Raw genomic sequence first — 15,347 nt, forward strand, 5'->3', positions numbered from 1 at the left:
GTTTTCTCTAAAGTCAGATTTACCCGCCTAGGGCATCTGTTAAAGATAAGAAGACTTTGAGAAGATTATCTGGCAGTTTCTACCTTAATGGTGATGTGCTTTACAAGAGGAATTTTGACATGGTTCTGCTCAGATGTGTGGATAGACACGAAGAAAATCTGTTGATGACTGAAGTCCATGAAGGTTCATTTGGTACTCATTCCAATAGACATGCTATGGCGAAGAAGATGTTGAGAGCAGGCTACTATTGGCTGACAATGGAGTCTGACTGCTGTAAATATGTGAAGAAATGCCACAAGTGTCAGATTTATGCGGATAAGATTCATATTCCCCCGACACTTCTGAATGTTATTTCCTCACCGTTTCATTCTCGTGGCTATTGATTATTTCACCAAGTGGGTTGAAGCAACATCGTATGCAAATGTGACCAGGCAGGTGGTTGTGAAGTTTATCAAGAACCAACTCATATGTCGATATGATGTGCCAGACAAGATCATTACTGATAATGGACCTAACTTGAACAATAAGATGATGAAAGAGCTGTGTAGCGAGTTCAAGATTGCACATCATAATTCTTATCCCTATAGACCCAAGATGAATGGGGCTGTTGAAGCTTCTAACAAGAACATCAAGAAGATTATTCAGAAGATGGTTGTTATGTACAAAGATTGGCATGAGATGTTGCCATTTGCTTTGCATGGCTATCGTACATCCGTTCACACTTCAACAGGGGCAACCCCTTTCTCTCTTGTATATGGCATGGAGGTTGTGCTCCCCGTAGAGGTCGAGATCCCATCAATGAGAGTCTTGATGGAAGCCAAGTTGACTGAGGCTGAATGGGTTCAGAGTCGTTATTACCAACTGAATTTGATTGAAGAGAAGAGATTAACTGCCATGTGCCATGGTCAGTTGTATCAATAGAGGATGAAGAAAGCTTTTGATAAGAATGTCAAGCCTCGTGTGTTCCGAGAAGGTGACCTCGTGCTCAAGAAAGTCTTGTCTTTTGCGCCCGATTCCAGGGGCAAGTGGACTCCAAACTATGAAGGTTCATACGTTGTTAAGAGAGCCTTTTCAGGCGGTGCTTTGTTGCTTACAACTATGGATGAGGAGGATTTCACTCGTCCTGTGAATTCAGATGCAGTCAAGAAATACTTCGCCTAAAAAAATAAAAACAGAATAGCTCGCTAAGTTGAAAACCTGAAAGGGCGGCTTAGGCAAAAGTGAGCGTCTCGATGGATTGAAAACCTGAAAGGGAGGTCCAGGCAAAAGTTAGAGACATGAAAAAATGAATATATATATATCCCGCTAGATTGAGTACCTCACTCTGGGGAAATCTAGGCAAAATTAGGGATTTGGCAAGTAACTACATCCTGACAAGACTCTGTTCTACAACTGTCATCTGTCAAAGATTCTCGCTCAGTCATCATCAACTGAAATTTCGAATACAGTGGATTCAGAGTTGGTGGAGAAACGATCATTATGTTCAATGTAGCCCTTTTTCCATGTATATCACCAATTTCAAATTTGTAAAGATCCATGGAGTCTCTCCATTTGCGGACTACCATTCTCTTAAATAAATTTGAGCCTTTATCCAATTCTTGGCACTCTTATTTGTTTCTATTTAACAAATGTTCGCATGTTTTTAATTGATGAATATCATTGTTTTAAACAGATAAAGTTTTCATAAGTAAACTGCTTTAAAACAAAATAAACATTTACAATGACTGAAAGGATGAGTGGAATGTCCTCAGTGCTTTCCCAAGGATAGTATGATTACCAAAAGGTAAGACATTTATTCATATTTTGGCATTTTTATATCCTCTTCATCAGCTTTCAAGTTGTCTCCCCAGCGAGCACAGAGAATAGTAGTACATCATCAGCTTCCCAGAGAGTCTGGAATGAGAAGTTCCCCTTGATGGCAGTGGATTGATCTATCTTATTGGATTGCTTTTCCCTAGCAGGATTTTGGATGTTCATCCGACGCATTCCCGGATAGTTTGTTTGTGCATACATGCTTATTTCCCCCGTGGAGTCTTGGTAATCCATGATTGGTTGTATGGTTGATATGTGGATGATCCTTTCTGTTCCAGTTCTTGCCTTGATCTTTTAGAGATGTGTATCCCTCTATATCAGGCACTAGCATTTGTGTTTTGTCAATTATGTGGTTGTCATCCCTTGTGTGGACTGACCTAAAATCCTTTATAGATTGATAAAAGTTGATATGCTATCTACTCACGGGGAAGTTTGTATTCCCCTCAGCATGAGTAGAAGTCCCTAATGGAGTAAGCATGTGTTCCCTGCAGAGCTATCGTTCCAAATAATTGTCTCCTCAGCAGGAAGTTGCCTAGAGCAATTGACGAAGGGCTTGTTTCCCTTTTCATCCCTAGCATTTCGCTTGTTGACAGCGGATTCATCTCTGATTTCCTCAGCCAGGGTAGTTCCCTCGAGAACATTTGCAGCTTGTCCCCAGTAGGTTGGCCAGATCAGAGTTTGATGTTTGTATCTCTTCCGAGTCTGGAGATTTCTTCTAGCATTGAAAGCTGGTGGCGAAAATGTTTATTTCATTCCCCAGTGGAGCAATTGCTATTTTTCCCCCTTGTAGAGTTTCTGCTCCAGCAAATAGAAGGGAATGTTTTGATTAGTGTACATCTAATTGGTGGTTGCTCCCCACAGGGTTCCACATCATTCTTTGATACAGTTTCCCTAGTAGAGTTTCTTCTCCGGCGGATCTTACTGTTATTCAACCACCTATCCCCATCAGAGTTTGAGTTCTCTGTTTGATTGTTTTTTTCGCTGCTCCTGAATACATCTTCTTTGTATCCTCAGCGAGTGTAGCTTTGGGATAGGGTTTGATATCCCCGATGATTTATTTTCCTCCTTCTCGGGTTGTTCCCAAACTGAGTTCTCCAGTAGGCTTTGCACTTCTTGTTGAGATGTTGTGTCGGGTGTCTGTTCGTGATTCTTGGACTTGTTTGTGTTAGATATGTCTGTTTTTCAACATTAATCATACACAAATCATGCATATACATGCATAATCATAGCATTCAGATATTCATGATTGCATTCTTTGCCATATATCTTTGCTTGATATCTCCTGCTATTGGTGAAATATTCCTCCCCAAGCAGATATTTGTGTCTGATCTCTCCATATAGAGTTAGCCCCATAGGCAGAAAGTTTCTATCTCTCCTTCTTTCTTCCCCACTGAGTTATGTCCTCGTGGATGATTTTTATTTCACTTTCCTCCCCAGTTGTGTATCAGGATGGAATTACTCCCCTGAGTTATATCCTCATCGGGTTGAGTCTTGTTTGATTGTGTCTTTCTAGTTTGTTCCTAGATTGATTTCCTTTCTTATTATCCTCTGCAGTTCCCTGTGGTTCAGTTGTTCAATTGCTCAGTAACCAGTAATTGTTCATCCTTTCCCTAGTGGATCTTGTGGCCTTCTACCCAGTAACTGGTAGTTGTAAGTCCTATTTCTATGGTTTTCTACCCAGCAACCGGTAGATGTAATCCCCTCTTTGTTGGTTATCTTTACCCAGTAACCGGTATTGATATTCCTTCATTTTTGAGTATACCACCCAATAACGGGTGATATATCTCTTGGATAATTGCTTTTGTTAGGCAATTTATCCCCTGCGAGTCATCTTTCATTTACCCTTATTTGGTAATGATTGTTTCTCCTTCTGATTGGCTATCATTTTATACCCAGTAATCGGTATCCCGATGTCCTTTCTTTTCGGTCGATTTATCCTTTATTAACCCGGTAATCGGTTGTGGATAATCTTCCACGTAAGTATGTTATCTACGTTATGACGGTAATAGATAATATATCTCATGCGCTCTTCAGTCGAAGTCTTTTTTCTTCCCCAGTCGAGTAAGATTCGTATTTCCTTGCGGAATCGAATGTCTATCCTGTAAGTTGAGTTTGCTTTTTCAGCCCTCCTTTTGGATGATGAGTGTCTTGGATATGTTCCCAATTCACGCCTGGTTGGTCACCTATTATATACCCAGTAACCGGTATCCCTGGTGTTCCTTCCTTTTGCTCCCTATTATGACTTTTTGTCCCCTGTGGAGTCAGTTTTTCTTGGGTTGAGATGTGCCTTTTAGGTCCTCCTCAGATGTTTCGGATGATTGATATCTCTCACCCTTATACCGGTCTTAGATATTCTTTCTCCCTGAGCGTGTTGTTCTCTCACCCAGTAACCGGTGTTTTGATAACATGTCTCTCTTTGAGTTTATTACCCAGTAACCGGTAATATCTCGTTTTTTCTCCTCAGCTGAGTCCATTTGTGGACATCCTCGTCTGAGTCCGAATTTCTATCTGATGTATCCTTTGTGGATAGTTTTGTTGTTTTGGCATATTCCCCAATACACACATCTTTGCGTCAGCTCGAGTCTTTCCATCGATTTATTTTTGTGGAATCCCTTCGTGTTTCCCAGCAACTTTTCAAGTCATGACCTGCTCACGCGTTTTTTACCTTATTTCCCCCCAGAGTCTCTGTCTCCCTAGTGAGTGTGTTACTCCTATTGGATTTTCAGTTTCTCCCGATTTCTTTTCCTTCGTGGCAAATTGTTCACCATGAAGATTTTATTTTTGCATGCATACCTTTGCATCATGAGGTCTCTTAGGGACCAAAATTTGTCTCTTTGTTTTTATTTAAGCTCATTCTATCTCGTCGAGACGAAGATTTTAACCTTCATATCTCCGGCTAGAACGACCTTAAATAGGGGCATCTGTAAGACCCTAATTTTGACCCTAAGATCCCTCATGGCATCATGTTATTGCACAAGTGTATCGCCTCAAGGATCATATCATGTTTGGCTCCTTAACCCTAGGGGTGGGACTTGATTGAGTGTTTTGAGACCACCAAGAATGTTTGTATTGTATATTATTACTTTTCCTATTTGATTTATAACCAAAAGCACAAAAATATGTCACTAACTCTTTTTATTTTGAAGCTCAAGTGATCATGTGCCCCAATGCTCCTAGGAGGCTCCTACGCCCAATGCAATGGCTAGATGAAGATGAGAAAAAACATGAAAATGGTCCACAAAGTTCCTAGTCATCATATATGTCTCCCAAGTATCTCAATTTGCCAATTTGATCAAGATAACCCAAAGGGCTTGAAGATTGTTTCCCAAGGAAACCCTAATTCAACTATGCTTTGACTGTGCCTTGCCCATGCAGCAACCTCAACCTCTGATCAAATATAATCAAGAGAAGTTCTTTAATTCATCATTTTATGCATATATGGGCCTATTTGAGGATCCTCAATCATTTATTCGTCAAGATTGGAAGTTTAACCTTGAGAAGTTGACCAGTCAAGTCATCCGACTAAACTGAGGATCACTGAGATATAAATTTTGATGTGTTTGTCAAATGAAGATGACCCTAAGAGAAAACATGTTCTTAGGAACCATATTAACAACTTTAATGTTCATAAAAAATCCATTTGAAACTTGTAAGATCATCATTCATTTCAAAACATTATAGGTCATTTTGACTGAAGCCCTAATTGTGGGTCAACTTACCAAGGGCACAACTTATTTAGTTTTTGTGATTTTGAGGTGAGACCAAATTAATTGGAAATATTAAGATGTTTACTTCAAATGTTATGTTGGACAAAATTTCATAATCATAAAATAAATACATGTGATAATACAAAACATTATAGGTCATATTGGACCTAATTCATTGAATTTGAAAAAGTACCCAACTTCAAATGCCCATAACGTTTTCATGAAAAATCCAAATTATGCAAACTTTGAGTCTAAATTGATTCTATTGAAAATATCTATAACTTTTATGTTTAAGGTTTTTCCATTTCAAGCTTGCATCATGAAAATACAGGGGTTTGATTAAGCTTGCTTTTGGGTGAAAAGTTTCAAAATGACTTAAACATGTTTTGTACTTGGATTTTCCAAGCCAGTTTTCATTAATTTGCACATGCCAAATGAATTTTTTCCCAACATGACTTTTGTTCCTTATTTCAAGGGCTTTCCAACCATTACTGACATTACTTATTTGGACCTACCATTTTTGAGTTTCAAATTCATTTCCATTTAAGTGCATTTTGGTATTTTATGATGAAACATGAATTGCAAGCATGCTTCAGTCCTTTGTGCACGTCCAAATCCTTTCAATGTGAACTCAACAAGCTTTTGCATTCATCATTGGGCCTTACACATTCTTACACATGCCCATGCATCCATTTTTCAAATTGCCATGCACATGAAAGAAGCGTGTGATCTGATACCTTCAGCTATAAATAACCACTTCCTCTCATTCATTTAGTAACATTTTGGAGATCTGAATTGCTGCAACACTAAAACCATAGCCATACCAAAGGAATTGTTCAAAAATTGTTCTTACTTTCAAGCTTGAAAATCTAGTTTCATATTTTGATTTTTAATTATTTTTGTGACTTCATTTGATATTTTTTATGGATTATTTGATTTTTAATGGTTTTAATTCATTTTAAAATACTTTCTGACTTTTGAAAAATCCAAAAATATTTTCATAGTATCTATGGATCATGATAAGTCAATGAAAAATAGTCTCATCAATTTCTTATTTGATTTGAGATTTATTTGAGATTTTAATTCATATTGTGCTATTTTTGATTGTTTTTAATTGTTTTTAAATACTTTCTGATTTCAAAAATTTGTGAGAAAACTAGTCAAAGCTTGTTTGACTATGTTGAACCTATGAAAATTTAATTGGACTTTTTGAAGTTGATTTGAATTGAATTTGAGGTTTGACCTTATTTGTTTATTTTTTATTTGCATTTTATTTTAATTCAAAAATACCAAAAAAATACCATTGACTCTTTGACTTGTAATCTTCATTTCTCTTCTGTTTGGTGTTGGTTGATGTTGATTTGATTCACATTTGATCAATTGGATTTGGTTGTGGTCTTCTTTTTCCCTCCCTTTCATCTTCATCCCTTTCTTTCCGTCAGTGGCCAATGAGTTAAAGTCTTGAAGTTGGTCTTGGCAAATGAGAAGTTTAACCTTCTTTGATCTAAACCAAACTCAATTTGATCAATGATCAAATGAGTTGTTTTGTATCCAAGATAGGTTGCTTCTTGGTCAAGCAAATAACTAAAAGTCAATACAAGGCCCTTCCCTTTTGTTTGGCATGGCAAGTTTATGGAGCTTGACTTACTAGTCATGATCTCTAACTTGTGTTCTTTGCCTATATTTTTTTATTGACCGGCCTCAGATAGGTGTGACTACTACATTAGTCCACTTACGATTGCTTAACATAGCGCTACATTTTCTTATGACAAGCTAACATAACTTTACTAACTACTAACTTTAATTTGAGCATTTAATTTCTTGTAATTTGCTTTTAATGTCATTTATTTCTAGCTCATTATTCATATTGATTTTAAATTTCCTCACTTGAGCACATATTTTATGTTTATGTCATTTTTCTTTTGCTCATTTGAGCCCATTATTGTATATAAATATATTGCTATCTTGTATTTGCTTTGTGTTTGTTTTGTGTGAACCAAATGCAAAAGGAGAAAGGACTTAAAATTAGGATTTACCTATGCTTAAAGGAGTTCAAGAGCAACTAGGCCTCATGCCTTTAGAATGCAAAATTGTTGAAGAGCAATTAGACCTCATGTCTTTGGAATGCTAAAACTCAAATTGATCGCAAAGGACTTCTCCTCCAAACTTTTTCTTTGTCCATTCCCTCTATTGTGTTGTGAACTTTTTGATCTTTGCTCTTGTGTGATAGGGATCCCACCTTGAGATTGTGAAAAGAGGACCATTGTCATGAGTAGCCAAGATAAGAGCCAAGCCAAATGGAGATCCTAGGAGCTTGAATTCAAATTGTTTGATTGCTTGTTTGTTTGCTAAGTCCAAAGGAAAGGAGCATCTTGAGTCATCTCTATGAATTCAAGAAAAGGAACTCCAAGGGTTTATCTTTCCCCTCTTATCTTTATATGCTTTAGGAATAGCCCTTCTCTTCTTTTCCTCACTCTAACCAAGCCAAAATCATTTTCAAAACTTTGACTTTATTTCAAATTAGAAACCTAGGCCTTAAGCCTTTGACTTTTCAAAACTATTTTCATAAATACTCATTGTGAATAAACTTTAATCCAACTTTGACCTCATTTTGTAGATAACTTTAACTTGTAAATATAACTCACTTCAAGTTGTTTTTGTGTCTCCAATGGCCATTTGTTAAAACCTTTCAAAAACATTAGTCATAGGTTTGAGTTATCATAGTGGTTGATGTAAATCTCACCTCATCCTTAGTGGTTGGATTATAAGTCTTCCATGCTTATTATAGGGTTAACCCCTCACTAGTATGTTGAAGCCTTCCTCACATGGTGGATTGTTGGTTTAGGTTGAGTTATCTCCCTTTGATAACGAAAGACCTTAAGGCTTTTGATCAAATCAATTCACCAATCTTTGAGACTTTTACCCCGAACTACTTGGTTTTGATCCTCCTTTGTGATGGTATATAGGCCATGGGTTCATCCATTCAAACAACAAAATTTGTAAATATAATCTATTCTCTTATCATCCCTCCAATCTTTTGTACAAATATTTTTCACAAATACCAACCTACAACACATATTTGCAAAAAGGGTTCCCTTAGAGTACTAAGGATGTTTTGGGCGCGTAAAACCTTCCCATTTCATAACCAACCCCCTTACCTAGATCTCTAACATTTTTATTAGGTTTTGATTTGAAAAACTTCTTACTTGGATTTTGTTCACTTTTTAGCCTTTCCTTTCGACAAATAAAAGTGCGATGGCGACTCGAATTGTATGTTGACTTTTGGTTTAGTCAATAAACCTTAAAGTAACGAAAACCCCGCTACAGAGATATGAGAGACGCTTGAGGCTGAGATAGCCAACCTCAGTGTTTCACTCTGTGAATCAAAAGAAAGGGAAGAACGAGAACGCTGCAGTAAAGATAGTGCTCTGGCTGCTACTCAGGTTACACCTGAAATGTGGAAAGGAAAGTGCCAGGAGGCTGAAAATGCTAATGAGTGGGATCGACACTAGAGAGTTCGACATGACTCTTTGCTACGAGAAGGTGAAGATTGGATGAACGCAAGGGAAAATGTGAATGCTAGTTTGGCATCCTGCGAGGAAACCATCCAGTTTTTACATGAACAAAGAAATGAGTATCGAGACAAGTTTTCCAGTTTAATAGACTTCTGTAATGGCATGGCTAAGAATGTGCCTTTGATGCTAAGATGTGCTCTGGAAGACATATACAATGACAACATCCCTCCTTCAATGACCGACTTTATTTATCTTTGTGAAGACATGATGAAAAGGTTCAAAGGAGAGTTGGAAGATCTCAACAAACAGAAGCCTACAGTCTAACCCCGTTGTTTTGTACTTTCCTTTATGTTTGAAAGAATATTTTATACTCAATCCTTGTACTCTGTTTTGAATTGAATGAATGAAGGATTTTGAGTTTCTTTTGTACAAAAAGTTTGGTTCCATTCTTGTTTTATTCCCCGTTATCTCTTTGAATACTTGCTAAATAACAAGGAATCTAACACGGTTCCCTGAAAATAAAATTGAACATATGCATAAAAGACATTTTTTATAGCCACGTGCATTAAAGTATGCATCATGCATTTCATTTCTCAAAATAAAAATTCATTTAATTTTTTCCTCGTCTCTAGTAGTTCAAGCTGATTCCTCAACGTGCACACGCTACCCGCTCCAACACAAGAAGAATCATGGATGTAGTTCGAGAAGAACAAGCTGCCTTCAGAGAGGAGATGGACTCTGTCAAAAGCAAGATTGAACAGATCTTTGAGGCTATACAAGCTCTAGATAGAAGGGAAGAAAAGGCTCGTGTTGCTACTGCTGCAAGGAACGATGCTCTGGTTCAAGGGGTTGCTCTTCAGTCAGGACCTTCAGTTCCTATTCCAAATCCCGTTATCTACGGTCTTCCTCCAGGTTTTGTTCCACCGCCTGTAAGAACTCATATGCCTCCACCTGCGCATACTTCTGGAGTAGCTGATGGAGTCGCTATGCAAGGACCTCCGATAGTCAATGAAGTAGTCATTCCCCACACTGATGAGGAGCTCCAGGACGAGTTTGAAATGCAGAATTATAATGGAGCTTCTCCAATGGTCATCCCTATTGATGCCCAAGATTCTGAGGCTATCTTGATGTGCCGTGCTCTGGACGAAAAGCTAAGAATCTTGGAAGGACATAACTCAACCCGATTAAGTGCCTTGGAGATGTGTCTGGTCCCAGACGTGGTGATTCCTCCAAAATTCAAAGCGCCTGAATTTGAAAAATACAAAGGTCTCACATGTCCTAACATACACTTGAAAATGTATTGCAGAAAAATGGATGCTTATGCCAGAGATGATAAGCTCATGATCCATTGCTTTCAGGACAATCTAATTGGGGCATCTTTGGATTGGTACATGAAATTGAAGTGTAGCAACATCCACACTTGGGATGAGTTGGCTGAAGCATTTGCAAAGCAATACACATATAATACTGACATGGAACCAAACCATACTCAGCTTCAGAGTATGGCCCAGAAAGACAATGAATCTTTTAAAGAATACGCACAACGCTGGAGAGAATTGGTTGCAAGGGTGCACCCTCCATTGGTTGATTGTGAATTAATTGACATTTTCATGGGTACCTTGCAGGGCCAATATTATGAAAGATTGATCAGTAGTGTGTTCACAGGATTTTCTGACATGGTGATCGTGGGTGAAAGAGTAGAGGAAGGATTGAAAAGTGGTAAAATCCAGGGAGGTTCCTGTAACACCCCGATAAAAAATAAGATAATTATTTAATTTAAGTTAATATTATATTTATTAATTTAATTAAATAATTGGAATTATTGGATTATTATTATTATTATTGGAATAATAATTATTGGAAAATATATATAAGTTGGAAATAAGAAAAAGAGTCCATTTGGTAAAGAAAGGGTTTTTGCGTGAAAAATAGAGAAGCGGCTGAAAAGTGGAAAGTGGAGAAAGGGCAAAGAGGCAGAACAAGAGGAAGAAGGTTGAAGAAGGAAGAGCTTGAAGCTAAAAGATTCGCCAGATTAACTCAGGTAAGGGGGGTTTATCGTCGTTTAATGGGTATTATGGATTAGCATGTAATGGGTAGTGATAAACCGTTGAATTGACCCTAATTGGGATTGTGAATGCTGAAAATTACGTTGGATAAACTGTGTTAAAAACTATAATTGAATCGATAGTCGTGTGAGTCGTAATTTGCTGGACGTATAGCTTGTTACGGAATTGGAATCGGAGGTCCGGAAGTCCTCCAACGGCGGAAAATGCGGAGAATTCTGCATTCTGCCTTGTGTTAGCGCAGGAACAGCTTTCTGTCTTGCGTTAACCGGTTAACCCAGGGTGTTAACCGGTTAACACTGTGTTGTATTGTGTAAAATTGCTGTTTTGTCTGCGTTAACCGGTTAACCCAGGGTGTTAACCGGTTAACACTGTTGTGATTGCTGAGATATTGCTGTTCTGTCTGCGTTAACCGGTTAACCCAGGGCGTTAACCGGTTAACACTGTTAAGTTTTGGGCAGGAAGCGTGTTTGTGCTGCGTTAACCGGTTAACCCAGGGCGTTAACCGGTTAACACTGTTGCAGAGTGGAAAATTGGTGTTTTAAATGTTGTGTACTTAATTGATGGTTGGCATATGTTGGCGGATGATGTAATAGGGATTATTTCCTGTTGTTTTGAGTAGTAAGGGTATTAGTAGAGTGTGCTAATACTGTGAGCAATTATTTGACATGATATGGTGTTTGATACATGTGTTGATGATGTATGATGATATGCATAATGTTGTGAATGTATATATTATGCATGTATTTGTGAATGGACTGTTGTATGGCTTAGTGTGTGAGCATATGTCCATTGTGGATTGTTGTTGATGTTGCATTGCTAGATGATTAGCGTGCATAGCATAGCCCTTGGGGTTGTAGCTAATTCCCATGGTGAGGAATTAGTGAGTGAATCATTGTGGATTCGTTGTTGATGTTTGCATGCTAGGTGATTAGTGTGCATAGCATAGCCTTTGGGGCTGTAGCTAATTCCCATGGTGAGGAATTAGTGAGTGAGTCACTAGATCTCAAATGAGTGGGACTAGTGAGCTTAGTAGCCGTATCTGGAATTGATCGGTGAGCTTGAACTATATGTTCAAGAATAGTCGGTACCGCATGTGTGGAGTCTCATTTCATAATGTATGTATGGCGTATAATATGAATGGATGTATTCCAATATTATACGTGTGGTTGTGTTGACATTGAGTATGAGTATGAATTGTGTAGTATTGAGTATGATAATTGGGTTGATGTGCCGTTACTGAATGTGTGATGTGATTAGGGTGATTAATGTGTTAAATTACTTAACATGACATGATATTTTATAATGCTTACTATATCGATTGAGGAACTCACCCTTACAACTATTTTTCAGGTAACGAGCAATGAGTTGAGTAGAAGCTAATACTTGGAGTCTAGTGTAGTCTCCTTAGTGGGTCATGCTCTGATAGATGTAACATCGGGAGGGAACATTTTAATTGTGTTGTTGATGATTGTTGAACCAGTTTACATGTAGTATGTTGCATGTTTTGAATGATCGATTTGATCTCTATCCGCTGCGTATTATGCAACTGTTTTATTTGATAAATAAATGAGCATGACAAGCTACTTTGATGAATAGTGTGAAATGTTGTGTGACACCCTTAATTGCATATTTACTCTGACTGATACATATTTGTTATTTTGATTAAATATTTGGGGTATTTTAGAAGGGTGTTACATTAGTGGTATCAGAGCATAGTCGGTCGAGTCGAGTCGTAATTATTCTGTTTCCCCTGTACGGGATAGGTGTTGTGTAACCCTATCAGTACTTATTGTTTTAGCTTGTTGGGTTTTCAGAATAGAGATGGCTGGAAGAGGTAGAGACGATGCTGCGATTGCTGAGGCTCTGGGTATGCTAGCTGGAGTACTTGGAGGGAATCCGAATGTTGTGGAAATGGGAGCTGCTCGTCAATTGAGTGAGTTCCAGAAGAACAATCCTCCAATGTTCAAGGGAGCATACGATCCAGATGGCGCTCAGAAGTGGTTGAAGGAGATAGAGAGAATCTTCCGAGTGACTGAGTGTGCAGATAACCAGAAGGTCAGGTTCGGTACGCATATGCTGTCAGAAGAAGCAGATGATTGGTTGGTTGCTACCCGCACTGAGTTGGAAACTGCTGGGAATGCTGAGATCACTTGGGCTGTATTCAGAGAGAGATTTCTGAGGAAGTACTTTCCAGAGGATGTCAGAGGAAAGAAAGAGATAGAGTTCTTGGAATTGAAACAGGGTAACAGGTCTGTTACTGAGTACGCTGCTAAGTTCACAGAGCTGTCAAAGTATTATACTCCCTATAATGAGGCTGCTGGAGAATTTTCGAAATGTGTGAAGTTTGAGAACGGGTTACGTCCCGAGATCAAGCAGGCTATTGGATACCAACGGATCAGAGTGTTTTCTGACTTGGTTGACTGTTGCAGGATTTTTGAACAGGATTCCAAAGCCAGAGCAGAGAGCTATCAGCAAAGGGTTGATAGGAAAGGCAAGAATCAGAATGATCGTGGAAAACCGTATGCAGCTGGCAAAGGTTTTCAGAAGCAGAGTGGGATGAAGAGGCCTAGTGGGGGAGACTCTAGCGCCCCTGCTAAGTGTTATAGATGTGGTCGGGCTGGACATCGTGTCCATGAGTGTACCAGTGCTGAGATGAAGTGTTTCAAGTGTGGCAAAGGTGGTCATTTGGCTGCGGAGTGCCGGTTGAAGACTGTAACTTGTTTCAACTGTGGAGAGGTGGGTCATATCAGTCCACAGTGTCCTAAGCCGAAGAAAGAGAATCAGTCAGGAGGCAAGGTCTTTGCCTTATCGGGTTCTGAGACTTCTGCAGATGATCGTTTGATCAGAGGTACGTGTTATATTAATGGCTTTCCTCTTGTAGCTATTATCGACACAGGTGCTACTCATTCCTTTATATCTTTGGATTGTGCTGTGAAACTTAAGTTAGAGATATCTGAGATGCATGGTAGTATGGTGATTGATACTCCTGCGAAGGGTTCGGTGACTACTACTTCAGTTTGTTTAAATTGTCCTTTGAGTATTTTTGGTAGAGACTTTGGGATGGACCTAGTGTGTCTTCCACTAGTGCAGATTGATGTTATTCTGGGTATGAACTGGTTGGTGTTTAACCGAGTTTATATCAACTGTTTTGATAAGACTGTGATCTTTCCGGAGATTGAGGAAGGAAAGAGTTTGTTTCTATCAGCAAGGCAGGTGAATGAGGCAGTAGTAGATGGGGCAGAGTTGTTTATGCTGTTAGCGACTTTGGAGGCTAAAGATAAACTGGTGATTTGCGATCTAGCTGTGGTGTGTGATTTTCCTGATGTGTTTCCAGAAGAAGTGAATGAATTACCGCCAGAGCGTGAAGTTGAGTTCTCGATTGATTTGGTACCTGGTACTAGACCGATATCGATGGCTCCGTACCGTATGTCTGCTGTCGAGTTAACTGAATTGAAGAGTCAGCTGGAAGATCTGTTGGATAAGAAATTTATTCGTCCGAGTGTGTCACCGTGGGGTGCACCAGTGTTATTGGTTAAGAAGAAAGAAGGTACTATGAGGTTGTGTGTGGACTACAGGCAACTGAATAAAGTGACGATCAAGAATCGGTATCCTTTGCCGAGGATTGATGATTTGATGGATCAATTGGTTGGTGCGAGTGTGTTCAGCAAGATAGATTTGAGATCTGGGTATCATCAGATACGTGTGAAAACTGAAGATATTCAGAAGACTGCTTTCAGAACAAGGTATGGACATTATGAGTATTCTGTAATGCCTTTTGGTGTGACTAATGCGCCTGGAGTATTTATGGAGTATATGAATAGGATTTTCCACCCATACCTAGACAAGTTTGTTGTGGTGTTTATTGATGACATTTTGGTGTATTCGAAATCTGAAGAAGAGCATGCTGAACATTTGAAAGTGGTTTTAGAAGTTCTCCGAGAAAAGAAGTTATTTGCTAAACTGTCTAAGTGTGAATTTTGGTTAGAAGAGGTTAGTTTTCTTGGTCATGTAATTTCAAGAGGTGGTGTTGCTGTTGATCCTTCTAAGATAGAAGCGGTGTCTAAGTGGGAAGCTCCGAAGTCTGTTGCTGAGATTCGAAGTTTCCTTGGATTGGCTGGTTATTATAGGAAGTTCATTGAGGGATTTTCTAAGTTGGCGTTACCGTTGACGATGTTGACCAGAAAGGGGCAAGCGTTTGTTTGGGACTCAAAATGTGAAGAAGGTTTCCAAGAGTTAAAGAGAAGGTT

General features: G+C 38.8%; 1 protein-coding gene across 1 annotated transcript; it reads left to right on the forward strand.

The window, feature by feature from the left end:
• Window positions 1–9,723: 9,723 nt before the first annotated feature.
• Window positions 9,724–10,673, forward strand: LOC127094886 (uncharacterized). The gene is made up of 2 exons (XM_051033651.1): window positions 9,724–10,534; window positions 10,660–10,673. The coding sequence occupies exons 1-2, from the start codon at window positions 9,724–9,726 to the stop codon at window positions 10,671–10,673; spliced, it is 825 nt and encodes a 274-aa protein (XP_050889608.1).
• The last annotated feature ends 4,674 nt before the right edge of the window (window positions 10,674–15,347 follow it).

Source organism: Lathyrus oleraceus, chromosome 6 (assembly GCF_024323335.1).
Source record: "Lathyrus oleraceus cultivar Zhongwan6 chromosome 6, CAAS_Psat_ZW6_1.0, whole genome shotgun sequence".
NCBI classification, from domain to species: domain Eukaryota; kingdom Viridiplantae; phylum Streptophyta; class Magnoliopsida; order Fabales; family Fabaceae; genus Lathyrus; species Lathyrus oleraceus.

Coding starts and splice junctions, on each gene's coding strand:
- LOC127094886 (XM_051033651.1), top strand. CDS start 9,724: ATGGATGTAGTTCGAGAAGAACAAGCTGCCTTCAGAGAGGAGATGGAC.